General features: G+C 41.8%; 1 protein-coding gene across 1 annotated transcript in view; it reads right to left on the reverse strand.

The window, feature by feature from the left end:
* HS6ST3 (heparan sulfate 6-O-sulfotransferase 3) overlaps nucleotides 1-14,009 on the reverse strand; it is a gene marked incomplete at both ends in the record, with an annotated part of 665,466 nt that extends 651,457 nt beyond the window's left edge. Inside the window, one exon of the mRNA XM_079722118.1 lies at nucleotides 13,303-14,009. Coding sequence (XP_079578244.1) covers nucleotides 13,303-14,009 — 707 coding nt within the window. The remainder of the gene's footprint in view (nucleotides 1-13,302) is intronic.
* Between the last annotated feature and the right edge of the window lie 323 nt (nucleotides 14,010-14,332).

Below are 14,332 nucleotides of genomic sequence, written 5' to 3' on the forward strand. Positions count from 1 at the left end.
TGCTTACCTGGATCTGGAAAATGTTACTAAGACAGAATCAACCAATTCCCTCTGGGCTTGTTATGAGATTTTAAATGTCTTATTAAGGCAATTTGAATTTGAGTTTTTGCTAAATGCAGCTGATGGCATCCTAATAAATAGATTCAGATTCTTCATCTTTAAAATGGAAATACTTCTCTATGTCTCCTAGGGTTGCTGTTAAGATTAAGAAGAGTTCAATAAATGAAAATGCCATCCTCAGTTCTTCTGAGGACTCCGACCACAGTCATCACACCTCTCGCGGTTGTCCATAGGTTTACTGAATGGAAAGTCTTATTCCAAGACTCCACCCTAGCCCAGGAGCTATATGTGCTTCTAGGTCTCTGCCCATGCTAATGTATATATCCTCCTGGAAGTGGCCAGGCATTGCCTCATGTATAAAAACTAACTCATTACCAAGGAAAAATATTCTCCTAACAGATATGTATTATAATGCAAACTCTAGACTCAGGAAGATTTTATTTTCTATTCTCTTTTCATAATTAGCTGCAAAATCAAGTTATGTAGTGAAGAGCTCAGTGGATTATCACATCCTAAATCAGCTCAAATGAAGAAGAGTTACATTCTGAGCTCACTATCATGACATATTATTAACTGAGAGCTATAAGTCATAGCCATCATATGAAAATAATGAAAAAGTATGAATACAAAATTTAAAATATTAACTCCTGGATAACTTTCCCAAAAGGGTAAAGCAATGGAAAAGAAGGAAAACTTTCATACCTTGATCTGTGCCAAATCCCTGGAGAAAAAAGGTCTCCTGATGGTCTAAGGAAAAGACTTATACCTTTTGACAAGTCTTTTAAGATATATTATGTCCTGTTCTAAAGGAAACTGCTCATTACTTTAACAAGTTGTTGAGCCGAATGTGTACTCTGCATATTTTTCAACTGCCTCTTTGTCATTCCCGATTTTTGAAGATCTCTATAAAAGGTGAATTATCTATGCACTGCACTTTCAAAATCCAACTTCCCTTCCTTTTCCATTCTATGTCGAAAGAATTCTCACTGTCAATGTAAATTTAAATTTGTATAGTACTTTATACTTTACGAAGTGCCTTCACAGTCATTTCCTTCATCCACAACAACTCTAAAAAGAGAGATAGGACATATATTCTTATCCAAATTGTCCAATAAATTTGTGAATTTATTTATGCCTGTTTTCATTTATTCATTTATTTGACAGCCATTATGTATCAGGTACTATGCTAGGCACCGAGGATGCAGAAGGAAACAAAACACTCACCGTCGTCAGGAAACTTACATTGTGGCAGGAAAGCCACACAACAAACAAGTAAACAAATCAATGAGGAAGCCTAGATTCAAACCCTGGCTGCTTGATCAAAACTGTAGAGCTCTTTACGGGATACCAAGCTGCCTCCCTGGTCCAAATTCACTGATGCAAATGTTCTCTTTGCCATGAACTTTGGCAGTTTGATTTCTTGGACTTGAATCCCTTCGGGTTTCCAAAAGGTCTCATATTTCCACTCCCCTAAAGTCATCCAATGGGCAACAGCCAAAATGGCATTTAATAACCAACACATTCAGAGCACTATTATATTCCCCCAAACAAGAGAATCGTGGAGGGAGTTAAAATTGAATTAAAAAAGAAACATACGGGGGCTTCCCTGGTGGCGCAGTGGTTGAGAGTCCGCCTGACGTTGCAGGGGACACGGGTTCGTGCCCCGGTCCGGGAAGATCCCACAGGCTGCAGAGAGGCTGGGCCTGTGAGCCAGGGCCGCTGAGCCTGCACGTCCGGAGCCTGTGCTCCGCAACAGGAGAGGCCACAGCAGTGAGAGGCCCGCATACCGCAAAAAAAAAAAAAAAAAGAAAAGAAACATGCACACGTAATTGTCTGTGTGCATTAACTCATATTATCTTCATCACTAATCCTTGGAGGAGGTCATCTAAAGGATGCAACAGCTGGCTGACCCAAAAGTGGACTCGGGCAATCGGAGGCTCCTGCCCCACTCCCCTTGGAATGAATGCTCCATCTACCATTCCCACACTAGAAGCTGTTTCAAGAACGTAGCCTTGAGAGAATAGGGTGCTGTTGAGACCACCTGGACAGCCTACATGCCTGAACCTTGTTAAAACCTCTATATAAACTCCTAAGATTCTAGCAGGTGGGTGCAGAGGTCTACCTTCACGTGTAAGTTCCCTTGTTTATTACACCTGCCACCTACCCACTTGGACTGATCTGCGTCTTTCTTCCGTCCCTCCCTGCCCTCTGCGTACGGAGCCACTTTCAGATTTCACCAGGGAAGTCCCCAAGGTTGCAAACCCACACTAACACCAGGTAGGAATGTTTTATCACCATTTTACAGATCAAGAACTGAGACCTTGGAGAATGCACGCAATGTGTGCGAGGTCACGTAGTAATACATGGTAGAGTCAGGACTTAAACCCAAAGCTGGGTTTCAGAACTTAGGTTCTTTGCCTCTATGCTTTACTGGATCTAGAAAATGCTGTTGAGACAGAATCAGCCAATGCTAAGACCATTTTTTACCTGGAAAAATAGGTTCACATTAAGTTTTGAAGTACAAATTAATATCCTGCAAGAGTCTGCTCATTTAGTTATCAGCAGTTGCCTGGCTACACAGGGTTTCTATAGGACAGCATCTCAAATGACTGCCCTTGCCTGTTTTCCATCTCACAGCACTCACGAGCAGGTTAACTTGTCCCATGTATCATTAGTAATTCATGACTTATTTGTGAAAGTGCAGGGACAGCACTACTACAGGCCTAATACAATGAATATCTTATTAGGAAGAAATTAACAAATGAATTGTTGCTGATCAATAAGTGTTGAAGAGAAAATTACAATGATAGTAAAGCCTAAATAATTTATACACGATATTGATTTTTTCATTACATTAATTATTCTTTACAGCACACATAAGGAACTAGGAGAATAAAACTTTCAAAGCAAAGAAATTTATCTACCGTGGTGTATTGTAGGCTTAAGTCTGAATTTAAAAGACAAAGAATGGACCGGGATAGTTGACAAATATTTTTAGACTAAAAATGCATCGGGTGATAAATTTGACACTTCCAATGTAGCTAAGTTCCTTTGTGTTGTCCAACGTTTTTATACACAATACTTTTAATAGTTATTTATCAAGAGAAGTATAGATAGAAATGTTTATAAATAGAAATATTAGAAATAGAACAATCCATTAATCCACCTCTTTCATGGCTTATATGAAAGGCATAATGACAAATTCGCTGAAGCCACATGGGAAAGAAAACGTTCTCTGAAACCTCTCCCAGAATCTTTAAGTTAACTGGACTTAAATCCAGTTGAACAGAGTGCAGGTTCCTTATTGCTAATACCTTTCATAGCCAGCAGAAAACAATTCTCTAAGGCCATTTTCTCACAGCAAGTAACTTTCATACGGAGGTAAGGGCCTGAAGATGATCCTCCTGTTTACACACTATTGCTGACTTTAACCTTGTCACAAAATGCTGTCCCAGAGAACAACAAAAAAGTATTGTGCATAAGAAGGGCTGTGAAAGAGGATGGAGGTTGGTGGGTTCTTCATGGATGACGGTGTTCCCAGCAACTCAAAATCCCCTCCTACAGATGGGAGAAACGAATTCAACACATGTGCACCAATCCCAATGGATGTTCTAGGTACAGACCTTGCACTGAAAATTGCTTTTGTCATTCTTATGTTGAATAGCATCTTGCTCATGGCGTTTTGACTCTAGAAATTAAAGCAGTGAATCGATGGTTCTTTTCTTATCTTTTCTATTGGAGTTTTCTCAGATACCAACTTTACTTAACTATTTTTCAGTATCTAATATTAGGAGATTCCAGGTTCATAACGTTGTATACAGAGTTGCATGAATATATACTTTCAAGGACATCCTATCTCCCCCCAAATAAAGATGGAAATAGTGTTTCAAAAGTCCTTTAAAATTAAAACTAAAAACATTAGAATAGTTTCAAGTGTGATATAATTTTTTTCTTCCCTCACCTGTTACCTTCAGTGACTTAAAACCACATTAATATTATTTTTAATGTGCTTAATGTTCTTGGAAGAAAATCTAAGCAACAGAAAGCGTCTCATGTCATGAATATGCTTTTGCAAACTAGAGCCAGTTTTGCAAAGTATTTTGTCATGTCTTAACTAATATTGTTACATAACTTCAAATTTATAAAGTACCTCACACAGATATAATACATTGACAAAATGTATATTATCCACTCTGTATCATAATACAGATCCAACTGTCCAAATGTGTCACGATCACCAGTCAATTCTGGAGGACTACGGGGACAAAACACCCAAATCTAAGATCATTTTTATTACTCAGTGAAAAGTCCCTTGTTATGGTGATGGCTCCCCTGCTGAGTGTCCTTTGCTGCATCCACCATTCTCTGGGTGGAGACAAATGGTCCATACAGAAAATATGTGGTACAGGTACTAAAAGAAAGGGTATCTGTTCTTAGTCTCATATGTAGAATTGAACTGGGCATTCATAAAATGAACTAGAAGAAACTTCAAACTATTTTAAGTCACTGTGCAAGTTCTTCTCCATTTTCCTCCCTTCTTCCCCTGCAACCCCAAATCCATTCTCCACCTTTCTCTGCCTTGGTGAGCCATGTGGAATGAGGAGCTCGCTTGTCCTTTAGCTTCCAGCTAAATCCAGCCACTGGAAGACAATGGGAGGAGACGGACAGGTGGGAGGAGAAAGGAGTCAAGATATTTCCTTCCCCCCGCCCCCCTCAGCTCCTTACTGCTGGCAGTGGCTGCCTTCTACAAACAGCTCCTACGGGGAAGCCCATCCTACCTCCAAGACTGTAGCTCCTGTCAGGTGCCTGCAGACGTGGGAGGCTGACACTGCCTGCCTGGCTCCACCACTTCATGCCCAGGGTGGTTAACTGCTTCCCTTGTTACTAGTTGTAAGGAACCTCATGTCCAATGTCGGTGCCCTTACTCGGTCCGTACCTCTGTAACTAGTCCATAGGCAACACCAGAGGTGGTACCTCTGCTTGCTGCCAGGACCTACAATACAGCTACTAATGATTGAAACAGCAACCTGATACAGAAGAATAATGTATAAGTAAATAAAAGAACATCAGCCACATTCAAATACACCAGCACTGCGAATCAGATAGCCTCTTAGACAGGTGATTACTTCCCATAAACGTACTAATGAGACAAACCACTGCACACAAGATGCATTTCTGACCTCAACTCTCAATATCACCATCTTTCTGATTCAGTTCTTTAAGGATTTCATTCGTCACCTTGACTACTCTTGTCCTTCTCCTCTTCCTCCTCCGTAGCATCCTTCTAATTTACTCTCTGCGTTATCACTGTCTGTTCTCTCTTCCTTAACATGTCACCTTGTTCTTTACTGTGTTATATGGAACCTACCTGCAGATTTCCACACACAGGCCAAGTTACCACATACCTATGTTTAAAGTCATGTTTACTTTTCCTTCTGGGTCTATGTTTTCATTTTTTTAAGTAAATCTATACAATTCTACAAGTTCCTAATTAGAGTCCAAAAAATACAGAAGCTATCATCCAGGTTTACACTCATACATCCATAACCTTGAATTCTTTGAAAGAAATACTCTGTAAAATATAATAAATAAATATGGAGGACATCAAGGTGCTTAGCTTTTCTACCCTCTTATGTTTATTGAAAAAACTAGAATGCAGGGGCAACTGTGAACATACGGTGTTAAATGCAAGCTTCTGACAATAAATGACCCAGTACTTACCAATAAAGCATGGTAGTATATTAATAATAGCAATGAACTACAAATATTTATTGCCCACAGGCGACTAATTCACTTTCACTGCAGGATAGCTTCATTTATGAATTTAATTGTATGCGTTTAAACATTTCTGTTGCTGTTTCATTAATATCCCATAAAAAATAAAATGACATGCTGAAGAAAAGAAAGAGCGCAAGTTTCTATTCACAGCATTAATTAAGTGCCCATTGAGTGCCCATGGTATCCCGAGAATTAACATTTACTTTTATCATTTATGGCTTTTCTTTTGCATCACACCTTGCACACCTTCTTTGCAGTTCCATTTTTGCATTGTTCAGGATGAAAAGTTCCAGATTCAAAGAGGGCAGTATAGCTTTACATATCATTTTATTTTCACACAAAACAATGCAGATGTGTAAGACGACTCCCATGAGAGAATTAAAATAGTGACTTTGTCTGTGTCAGGCTCTGTCTGAAGAGTGCCACATGCATTCTTAGCACTCACCATGAGATAGTACTCTTATTCCTCCCATTTTCCAGAGAAGGAAACTGAAGTACAGAGCAGGTAACTGACTTATTCAGGGTTATGTGACAGCAAGTGGTTGAACTGGATTAAAATCGAGCTACCTTGACTTCACAGCCCATGCTGTAAACATGACCCTAATCACATTCACAAACTGGGAATCAGCACGATTTTCAGGAATATTCAGGGGCTGATATATTTGTCATTTTCTCCAATTTCTGTTGAGGACTTTTTTCCTTACTCGGGGTCTCCTTCCACTACTCGCCAATATCACAATCCTTAACCACAACCGCCTCAACCATCGGGCTTTGACCAGTAATAATCCAGAGTCTACGTTACTGGTACTTTTCTCATCCTCCCATCCTACATCAGAGTTCTCATGCTCTTGGTTTAGGCTGATTTTTCCCTGAAATGAGAATGAATGATGAGATTAACCTTCCCAAGAGGCAAGAACATCTGTTTGTACCCAAATGAATGTCTGATCTGTGGCATACTAAGAGAAGAAAGCTTCTAGAATGTTCTAATAAGCCTTGGGCTTGATACTTACTTCGACTCTTCTTCTAGCGAACAAGGGGAGTTGATATCTTGTTAATTATGAAAGGCAATTATTAACAATTCGAAATTGCATGACAAAAGAAGAGAGGGATGACACCAAATGCTTGATAATCCCATCTTTCAAAGAACCAAAGTCTTGTCAAGTTATGACAATATTTTTTTAAAGGTAATCTAGAACATAGAGCATACTTTTAGCTGACATTGATTGAACATCTATACGTCAGTCTCTGTACTGGGAACTTTACATATGTTTACTGAATAACTGTATTTGCTAGAGGAATATATAAACAAATAACACCTGTCTAGGTTCAACAAGTATTTAGGATAATTCCCAACACATAGTCAAATGCTTAGTTATAATTAAAACAGTTATATTAGCCAATTAAAATCAACAGAGACTTATCTATGATACCCATAATTTAACAAACTCAAAAACAAGATAATTGATTACTACAAAATATTAATTTGGGTTCCGCATTTACTTGTTTTCATACTAAACCTATTTCTTGGCCTAATAATTTATTTCATGACTCTTAAAATCACATTAGGATTTGCCAGTCTCAATTAAACCTGTTTAATTCATTATCAAGCATAAATAACTTTCAAGTGGCATAAGCTTCTGATTGTCCTTAGTCAAAATGAGATGATAATAATTAGCTTTGGGGAATAATAAGAGTCTAAGATTAAGCAAATCCATATCGCTAGTGGCTAAATTTACCTGCCTTCCAATTATTACATGAACATTTATATTTCTCTGAAGTCAACCCTTTCAAAAATCCCAAGGTAACCAGCAAGAAAAATGCAGAAAAATAAATCATCTCTTACCATTTACCACTTCCAGTTTTATCTTCACAACTCAAAAAAAAAAAAAAAAAACCGAATGGGTTTAGTTCAACCTCCTTCTGATTTATAGCAAATATCAGTGGTTTGAACCAGAAGCAATACTTTAAGAGACACTGTAATGAACATATAAGTGGATATGGCATATAGACAGAATAATCTCTTATCTCCTTGGTTTTATACTGCACACAAACCTGATGGTGAAAATTAACCTTCTTTGCAGTTCCACATTTCTAATTAGAAGAGACATCAAAAAGATTATCCCTTAGAAAGCAGTATGGGCCATAATATTCTGGATAGCCTTGAAACAGAGCTCTGCAGCCTCCTTATATATTTTAGCCTGCTGTCTAAAGGAAAAGCAATAACCAGATGGTGTTCCAAAGTGGTTATGGCTTTTTTGTGGCAAGCTGTGTTATATTTTCTCACCCTACCTTTTTATACTTATTATGAAGAAGCAGATGTTCTAGTATACAGGACCTATTTATTGCTTTTGGCCTTAAATGTGTAAAATAGTCTATACCATCAGACTGTGCTATACCAAAAGTTTCCTTGGTAGAAATGCTTACAAATCTTTGAGAATTAACTAGTCCACTTATAATCCTTTTGTGTGTGTGTGGTGGAGGTTGTTTTGTTTTCTCTGTACAGGGCAAGAAAGAGGAGAAGAAAGATACTGTGAACTCAGCTTAGATTAGAACACAGAACCTTAAAATAAAAGGCTGCACAGGCTAAGCCCTTCCCCAGGAAGAAATTCCTTCTACAACATCAATGGTTACTTAGCTACATCTAAAATGTTTACTACTGGGGAGCACGCCACTTCACAAAAGAGTTCATTCTCATTGTAGACAGTTAAAAATTTTAAGAAATTCTTTCTTACTCTGAGTTGAAATCCTTATCCCATCACTTCTATCCCACTTGTCCTAATTCTATCCTTTGGAGAAATACAGAACAAATCTCCTGCACTTTCCACATCTTCCTTCTTTGAGTATTTGAAAGCAATTTTTATGTCTCTCCTATTTTTCCCATCTCCATATTAAATATTACCAGCTCCTTCAATTACTCCTCATATGACATGATTTCCAGATGCTGCGAATAAACTGGAGTAATAGCTTGACTCAAAATTTTTCTCAAAAGTTCTGTGAAAGAGATTTGAAGGCTTATTTACAACTATAATCGACACAGTTACAAGGACTATCCAGAACCCAGTGGTCTTCCAGAAGCTGTATGCTAGCTCTCCTTCTTGTGATACACACACACACACACATACACACTACCGATGGGATGGTTCTGTGATACAAAGTGGGTCAGAGACCCTCATTTCCCTGGCCACATTGATTGGCTGAAAGAATAGTCACAAGTTCCAAGCTGGACTAATCTGAGTCATTCCCCAAGGTTTTAAGTTGGAACTCAGAGAAGGCCTGCTTTCCTCTTAGCTGGTGGAGCTATTAGATTTGATAGCCATTTACTCATTTCATGGAATAAGCCAATTTGATATAATAAGTTCAATATGAAAAGGGGTGTGGAGAGAAAGTTCCCAAATCTCCAGTTCCAACCATTCTTAAAACCAACTCTACCCCTATCTTTCCTGTGTTCTGGTTATTAAGTCAATAATTCCCCTCTGCCTGAATTGAGCTTGAGTCAGGTTTGTATCATCTGCAACACAGAGGGTCCGATCTAACAGAATGTTCATAAGGTTCCAAGCACTCTAACAGGACCAACAGAATGCGGTCATAAAAGGAAACAATTGCCATCCTACCCTACAAAAGATATGGATGGAATCTCTTTCCATCATTTTAAGAATGAGAGCGATACCCACTTATTGAAGAAGATCAAGGTCCATCTTGCCTAATGGCCCAAGCTCCGAGGGCTGACACTATTTGTTCAAAACTGTATTCCGAGACCTATCACACAGTAGGTGCACACAGTAGGTGCTTAAAACACTCTCCACTATAGTTGTCATAGTGAACAGAAGAAACAGTAGGCAAAATATTGAATATAAATTATCAAAATGAAGACACGAGTTCCCTGGGGAAACTTTAGACATATTTCACCTCCTCAGTATTAGATAACCCATTTGCCATATAAATTATGGAACTAGATTATCTCTTCAGTCTTTTTTAGCCATAAAATGCTATGATTTTATCCACACTCAACAATGGTAAAGAAGAGTCTTCCAAAGACCTGGGTATGCAGACAAAAAGGGGAAACATACTGCAATAATGAAGGAAGTATAAAGATAATGAGAAAGAATATCCTACCAAATAAATCATAGAGAAAAGAAAGAAAAAGAATGGGAAGAAATCATCACTAATATGATAAAAGAGGTCATTCAGATAAGCCATCTTCCTCTTAGCTTCCTATCTTATTCTAACCAGTTTCTGTGGTCAGAAATGCCCTCTGTACTGGATCCAAACTGCCAGCCCCAGAGCCTTGCCCCTTCCTGGCCCCTTATAACCCATATGACAGTTCCTTCCACTCTACCACAAATCTCCTTCCAGAGTTGGCTCCCTGCTTCTGCCTTTGGTCCTAAATGTTCCCAACTCCTCTCTCACCATTCCAACCAGTTTTTCTTGTCACCAACAGAATGTGTACTCAATTATATTGTGGCCTCCCACCCCTGTTTCCCATCCTGTCCTCTGCAATGACTGATGCCCAAATGGCCATCCATAATTTTCAATTTATTGCTTAATGTTTTGAACTTAGAATTCTGTCTCTATACAAATAATCATAAAATGGCATCTCTACAAATTAAGGTGACCCATTTACACTGAGCTGCTCTAAGGAATTGACCTCCCATCCTTTCGTGAAAGGCCTTGATTAGGGGAAATACTGCTATTACAATTAGCAACTAATATTTAAGTATTACTATATACCTGCAGAGTAAGTATTGAGTGCTGTGTACCAGCATACTATACTATGCACAGATACTATACCAAGTATTTTACATGCATTTGCTCATTTAATTCTCATAACACCTCTAAGAGGAAAGTACCAATATTATCCATATTTAAAGATGAAGCATCTGAGGCTCAGAAAGAGCAACTTACTACCTTACACAGCTGGTAAGCACAAGAGCCATGTCCATCTGACTCGATAATCCTTGCTCTTACATACAACATGACCCACAAGGACACTGATCCCTGTGAGAAGTGGGGAAGGAGGGGACACTGGGGGAACCAAAAGCAAAGAGACTAGGGCACCAAAGTCAACATGATCTACTTCTTGATTTTGCTCAGAGTCAGCCCTATTTGAAGTAGAACCTTGTTCCCATTACGTAGCAATAGATTATCTGTCATTTTGCATTGTGGAAATGGGCCCTCCATTATCCAAGCTCATCTAGTTGACTGTAGAATGCTGTACACAGACATTCGCATGACAGACAACTAATTCAATCTTCTCTGTGAGAAAGGTGCAGCTGAACATCTCTTCAACTTTTTCCCTATCGCTTTTGATGCAGGGCACTTCGCATAAACTACAGCTATTCCTTCCTAAAGTATCCAGAGAAGAAAAGTAACTGAGAATACCGGGGAAGAAAGAGACGGTGAGGACGAAGAGAAGGAAGGATTATAAAAAATGATACCAAAAAAAATACTACCACAAAATTTTAAAAATTTTTAAGAAAGCAAACCAGCGCAGGTGATTATCTGATAACTTCTGATTCTGAGAGAAATGAGTCCATCACTAAACAAAGAAAAGCACTTGACTGTGCAATAGAAACCGTTTGTTCAAATAGCCAAGGTGGCATTTTCCTACATCACACAGTAGAGAGATATTGAGTATTTCCTATAGAAGTAAGACCTCACTGCTGTAATCTGCGCAGGGTCTGTAGCAGCAGCATTTCATCACTAAGCAAAAACCCAATTATTTTTAGATTCCATAATCTCTAATTCCTCTAAAATCTTCATCTATTCACTAACAGTTTTATATACATTGATAGAAAATAATGCCAGTCCCTACTGAAGAATCACTAGATGTTTCTATGTGATCATCAGTCTCTAGTTTAAGTGAAATGGAAGCTGGAAATCAGACTAGTAAACTCTTTGGGGTCATTCAGGAATTAATACATAAAGGCGTAAATACAAAAAGTACAATTTGGGGTGAAATGTAGCAGAGACTCTCTCTCATGAAATAATAATGTCTTTTGGTAGAAAGTTTGTAAGTAATTATCAATTGAAAAATTGTCTTAAGCTAAAATAGAAGGGCGGGATCTAAAACACTACACAAGTAGAAATCTTTAAAAGTAAAAGGTCCTTAAAACCTAAGGAAGGAGCCTAATGCTTTCATTCCAAGTCCAACTAGTTTCTTATTCTAAGCAATTTCCATTAAACAGGGAAAAGAGCAGGGAGGAGAGAAAGTATTTGAAAAACTGCCAGAGTAAAAAAAATCCCATAATGAAATTTTGCTCATTCTTGGAGAAATGAAGTAGAATTAGATGCTTCAGTGGTGGTGAATTCCAGAATCTGGGTAGCTTCCAGTAAATGAAGCTTTTCCATAATGTCAGGTGCAAAAGCTATCTGATATCAACATACTGAGCTTGAGTTTTTAAAGTCCTATTTCCTTGCACCAAATTGTTGGAAACCTTTGAGACAAAAACCTCAATAAACTAGTATTCCAAGCGTTTAATATTTTAGTCCCTTGAGCAAGCATGTCAGATTAATCTTCAAATTGCAATGGGCAGAAAGAACATTCAACCAAAATTCTTAAGCCCATGCCTCTCTCAGAGGATGTTAATAAGGTATGCAGTTTCATTGGCTATTAAGATTTCAAACTTCCCTAATTCTCAGCAGCATTACTATTTAAAAGCGGGTGTGGGTGGGGGTGGGAGAGGAAGCTAATCTATCCTGAAAGGAAGGAATTTTACTTATTAAATCTTTGAATCCACCTAGCATTTCCCACACTGCCAGGCACACAGTAGGCATTTAACACATACTTTCAGAATGAGTTGATGGACCGGCCTGGGGGACAGTGGAAATCTTTCTGAGAACAGCATGAGTCCAAACCCTGGCATTGCTCAGCAACAAAGCCCATCTCCAGAATTAGGGTTACAGAGGTAGAGCAGGAATTTGAACGTGTGTCTTCAAAGTGGCATCAAGAGGACTGTTTCCTGAGCTGGAGAGCAGCCACCCAAGAGCCACTAGACTCGTCTCTGGCTTCCCCAGGCCTGGAAAACTCCTGCCTTGCCTCTCTACCTCCAGCTCCCCCTGCCTTTTACCGGGTTTGAGTTTCCACTCACAGCACTTAGGTACACGATTCGACCTCGCTAGTCTAACCCAGGCCCCCTGGCCATTCCGCGGTTCTCCGAGCATCGGCTGGGAGGGAGGCCACACCGTGCTAGGCAAAAGGAAGGACATACACACGACGATGGTTCCCATCACCTTTGGGGGACGGGGGCGGGAATCGACGGGGGTGGGGGGGGAGCGAGTTCAAGGCCAGGGCACTATCCAAAGCTTCCTTATCCCCCTCCTAGAGCCTCTGGCCGAACCGCTGGAAGATGCTGGGGAACCAGCAGCACGCCGCCCAGTGAGCGCGGGGCCGCCGGGGTCGGGACTTGGGGAAGCTGGGAGGGGGGTGGCAGTTGGCAGGAAGCGAGACGCGGCAGGGAACAATACCTGGTATGGCTGTGGTTGCGGGGACAGTCTTTCTTCTCCATGATGGCCGGCACACAGTTGGTGAGCTCCGTCCAGTCGGCGTGCAGCCCGCAGCTCCAGCCGGTGGAGAAGCGGGAGAAGAGCCACGTCTCCTTCTTGCCGGGCCGGTGGCAGGTGCACTTCTTCTGGCCGGCTTTGCAGCTGCACGGCTGCTCCAGCCGGATGTTCTTCACCAGGTGCCGCCCGAACGTGGTGCCCCCGGTCTTCTGGATGTGCAGGAACACGATCACGTCGCGCCCCTTGATGTTGAAATCCACGAAGCGGGTCAGGTCCTTCAGGGTGAAGTTGAAGCGCGGCACGAACCGGGGCAGCGATCCGTTCTCGGGGGCCTCGGGATCCGGCTCTTCTTCCTCCTCCTCTGCCTCCTCCTCCTCCGGGTCCCCCGGCTCCTCGTCCTCGTCCTCCGGCGCCGCGGCCCCCCGAGGCCCCTCGGGCGGCCCCCGGGGTGGCGGGGGCAGCTGGGGCCGTCGCTCCCAGTCCTCGAGCGGCGCCTGTGCCGGGCGGGCGGGACCCGGGGCGGCAGGCTGGCTGGCCTCCCCGGCGCGAGGCTGCTCCCCGAAGTTGGCGCAGGAGCTGGTGCAGGAGGGGGACACGTACTGGTACATGATGACCACGAAGAGAAGAGTGAGCACCGGCGTCAGCAGCCACTTGTTGAACCTTTCATCCATGGTCCCGCTCTCAGGCCGGCAGGCTAAGCGGCGGCGGCAGCAGCGACGCTGTCGGGCTCCCGCTCGGAAGTTTCGGGGGCTCCGGGGCGCGGCTCCGAGCCCGCCGCTCCTCCATGCCCCTGACGCCGAGGCGTGCGGCTGGCTGGCGGCCCCGCGGCACACCGGCGCTCCGGGCTGACAGAGCCGGGCCTGCGAGTCTAGCGGGGAGGCGGGCGCCGGCGGCGGCTGCGGCGCGGGGCACCCTGCGCTCCCGGGGGCGCCCGGCTCCGCCGGCTCCCTGCTCCCGCCCGGGCGCGGCGCGCGCTCTCAGGCGGCGCGGGGCA

Source organism: Hyperoodon ampullatus, assembly GCF_949752795.1.
Source record: "Hyperoodon ampullatus genome assembly, chromosome: 16".
Lineage (NCBI taxonomy): Eukaryota > Metazoa > Chordata > Mammalia > Artiodactyla > Ziphiidae > Hyperoodon > Hyperoodon ampullatus.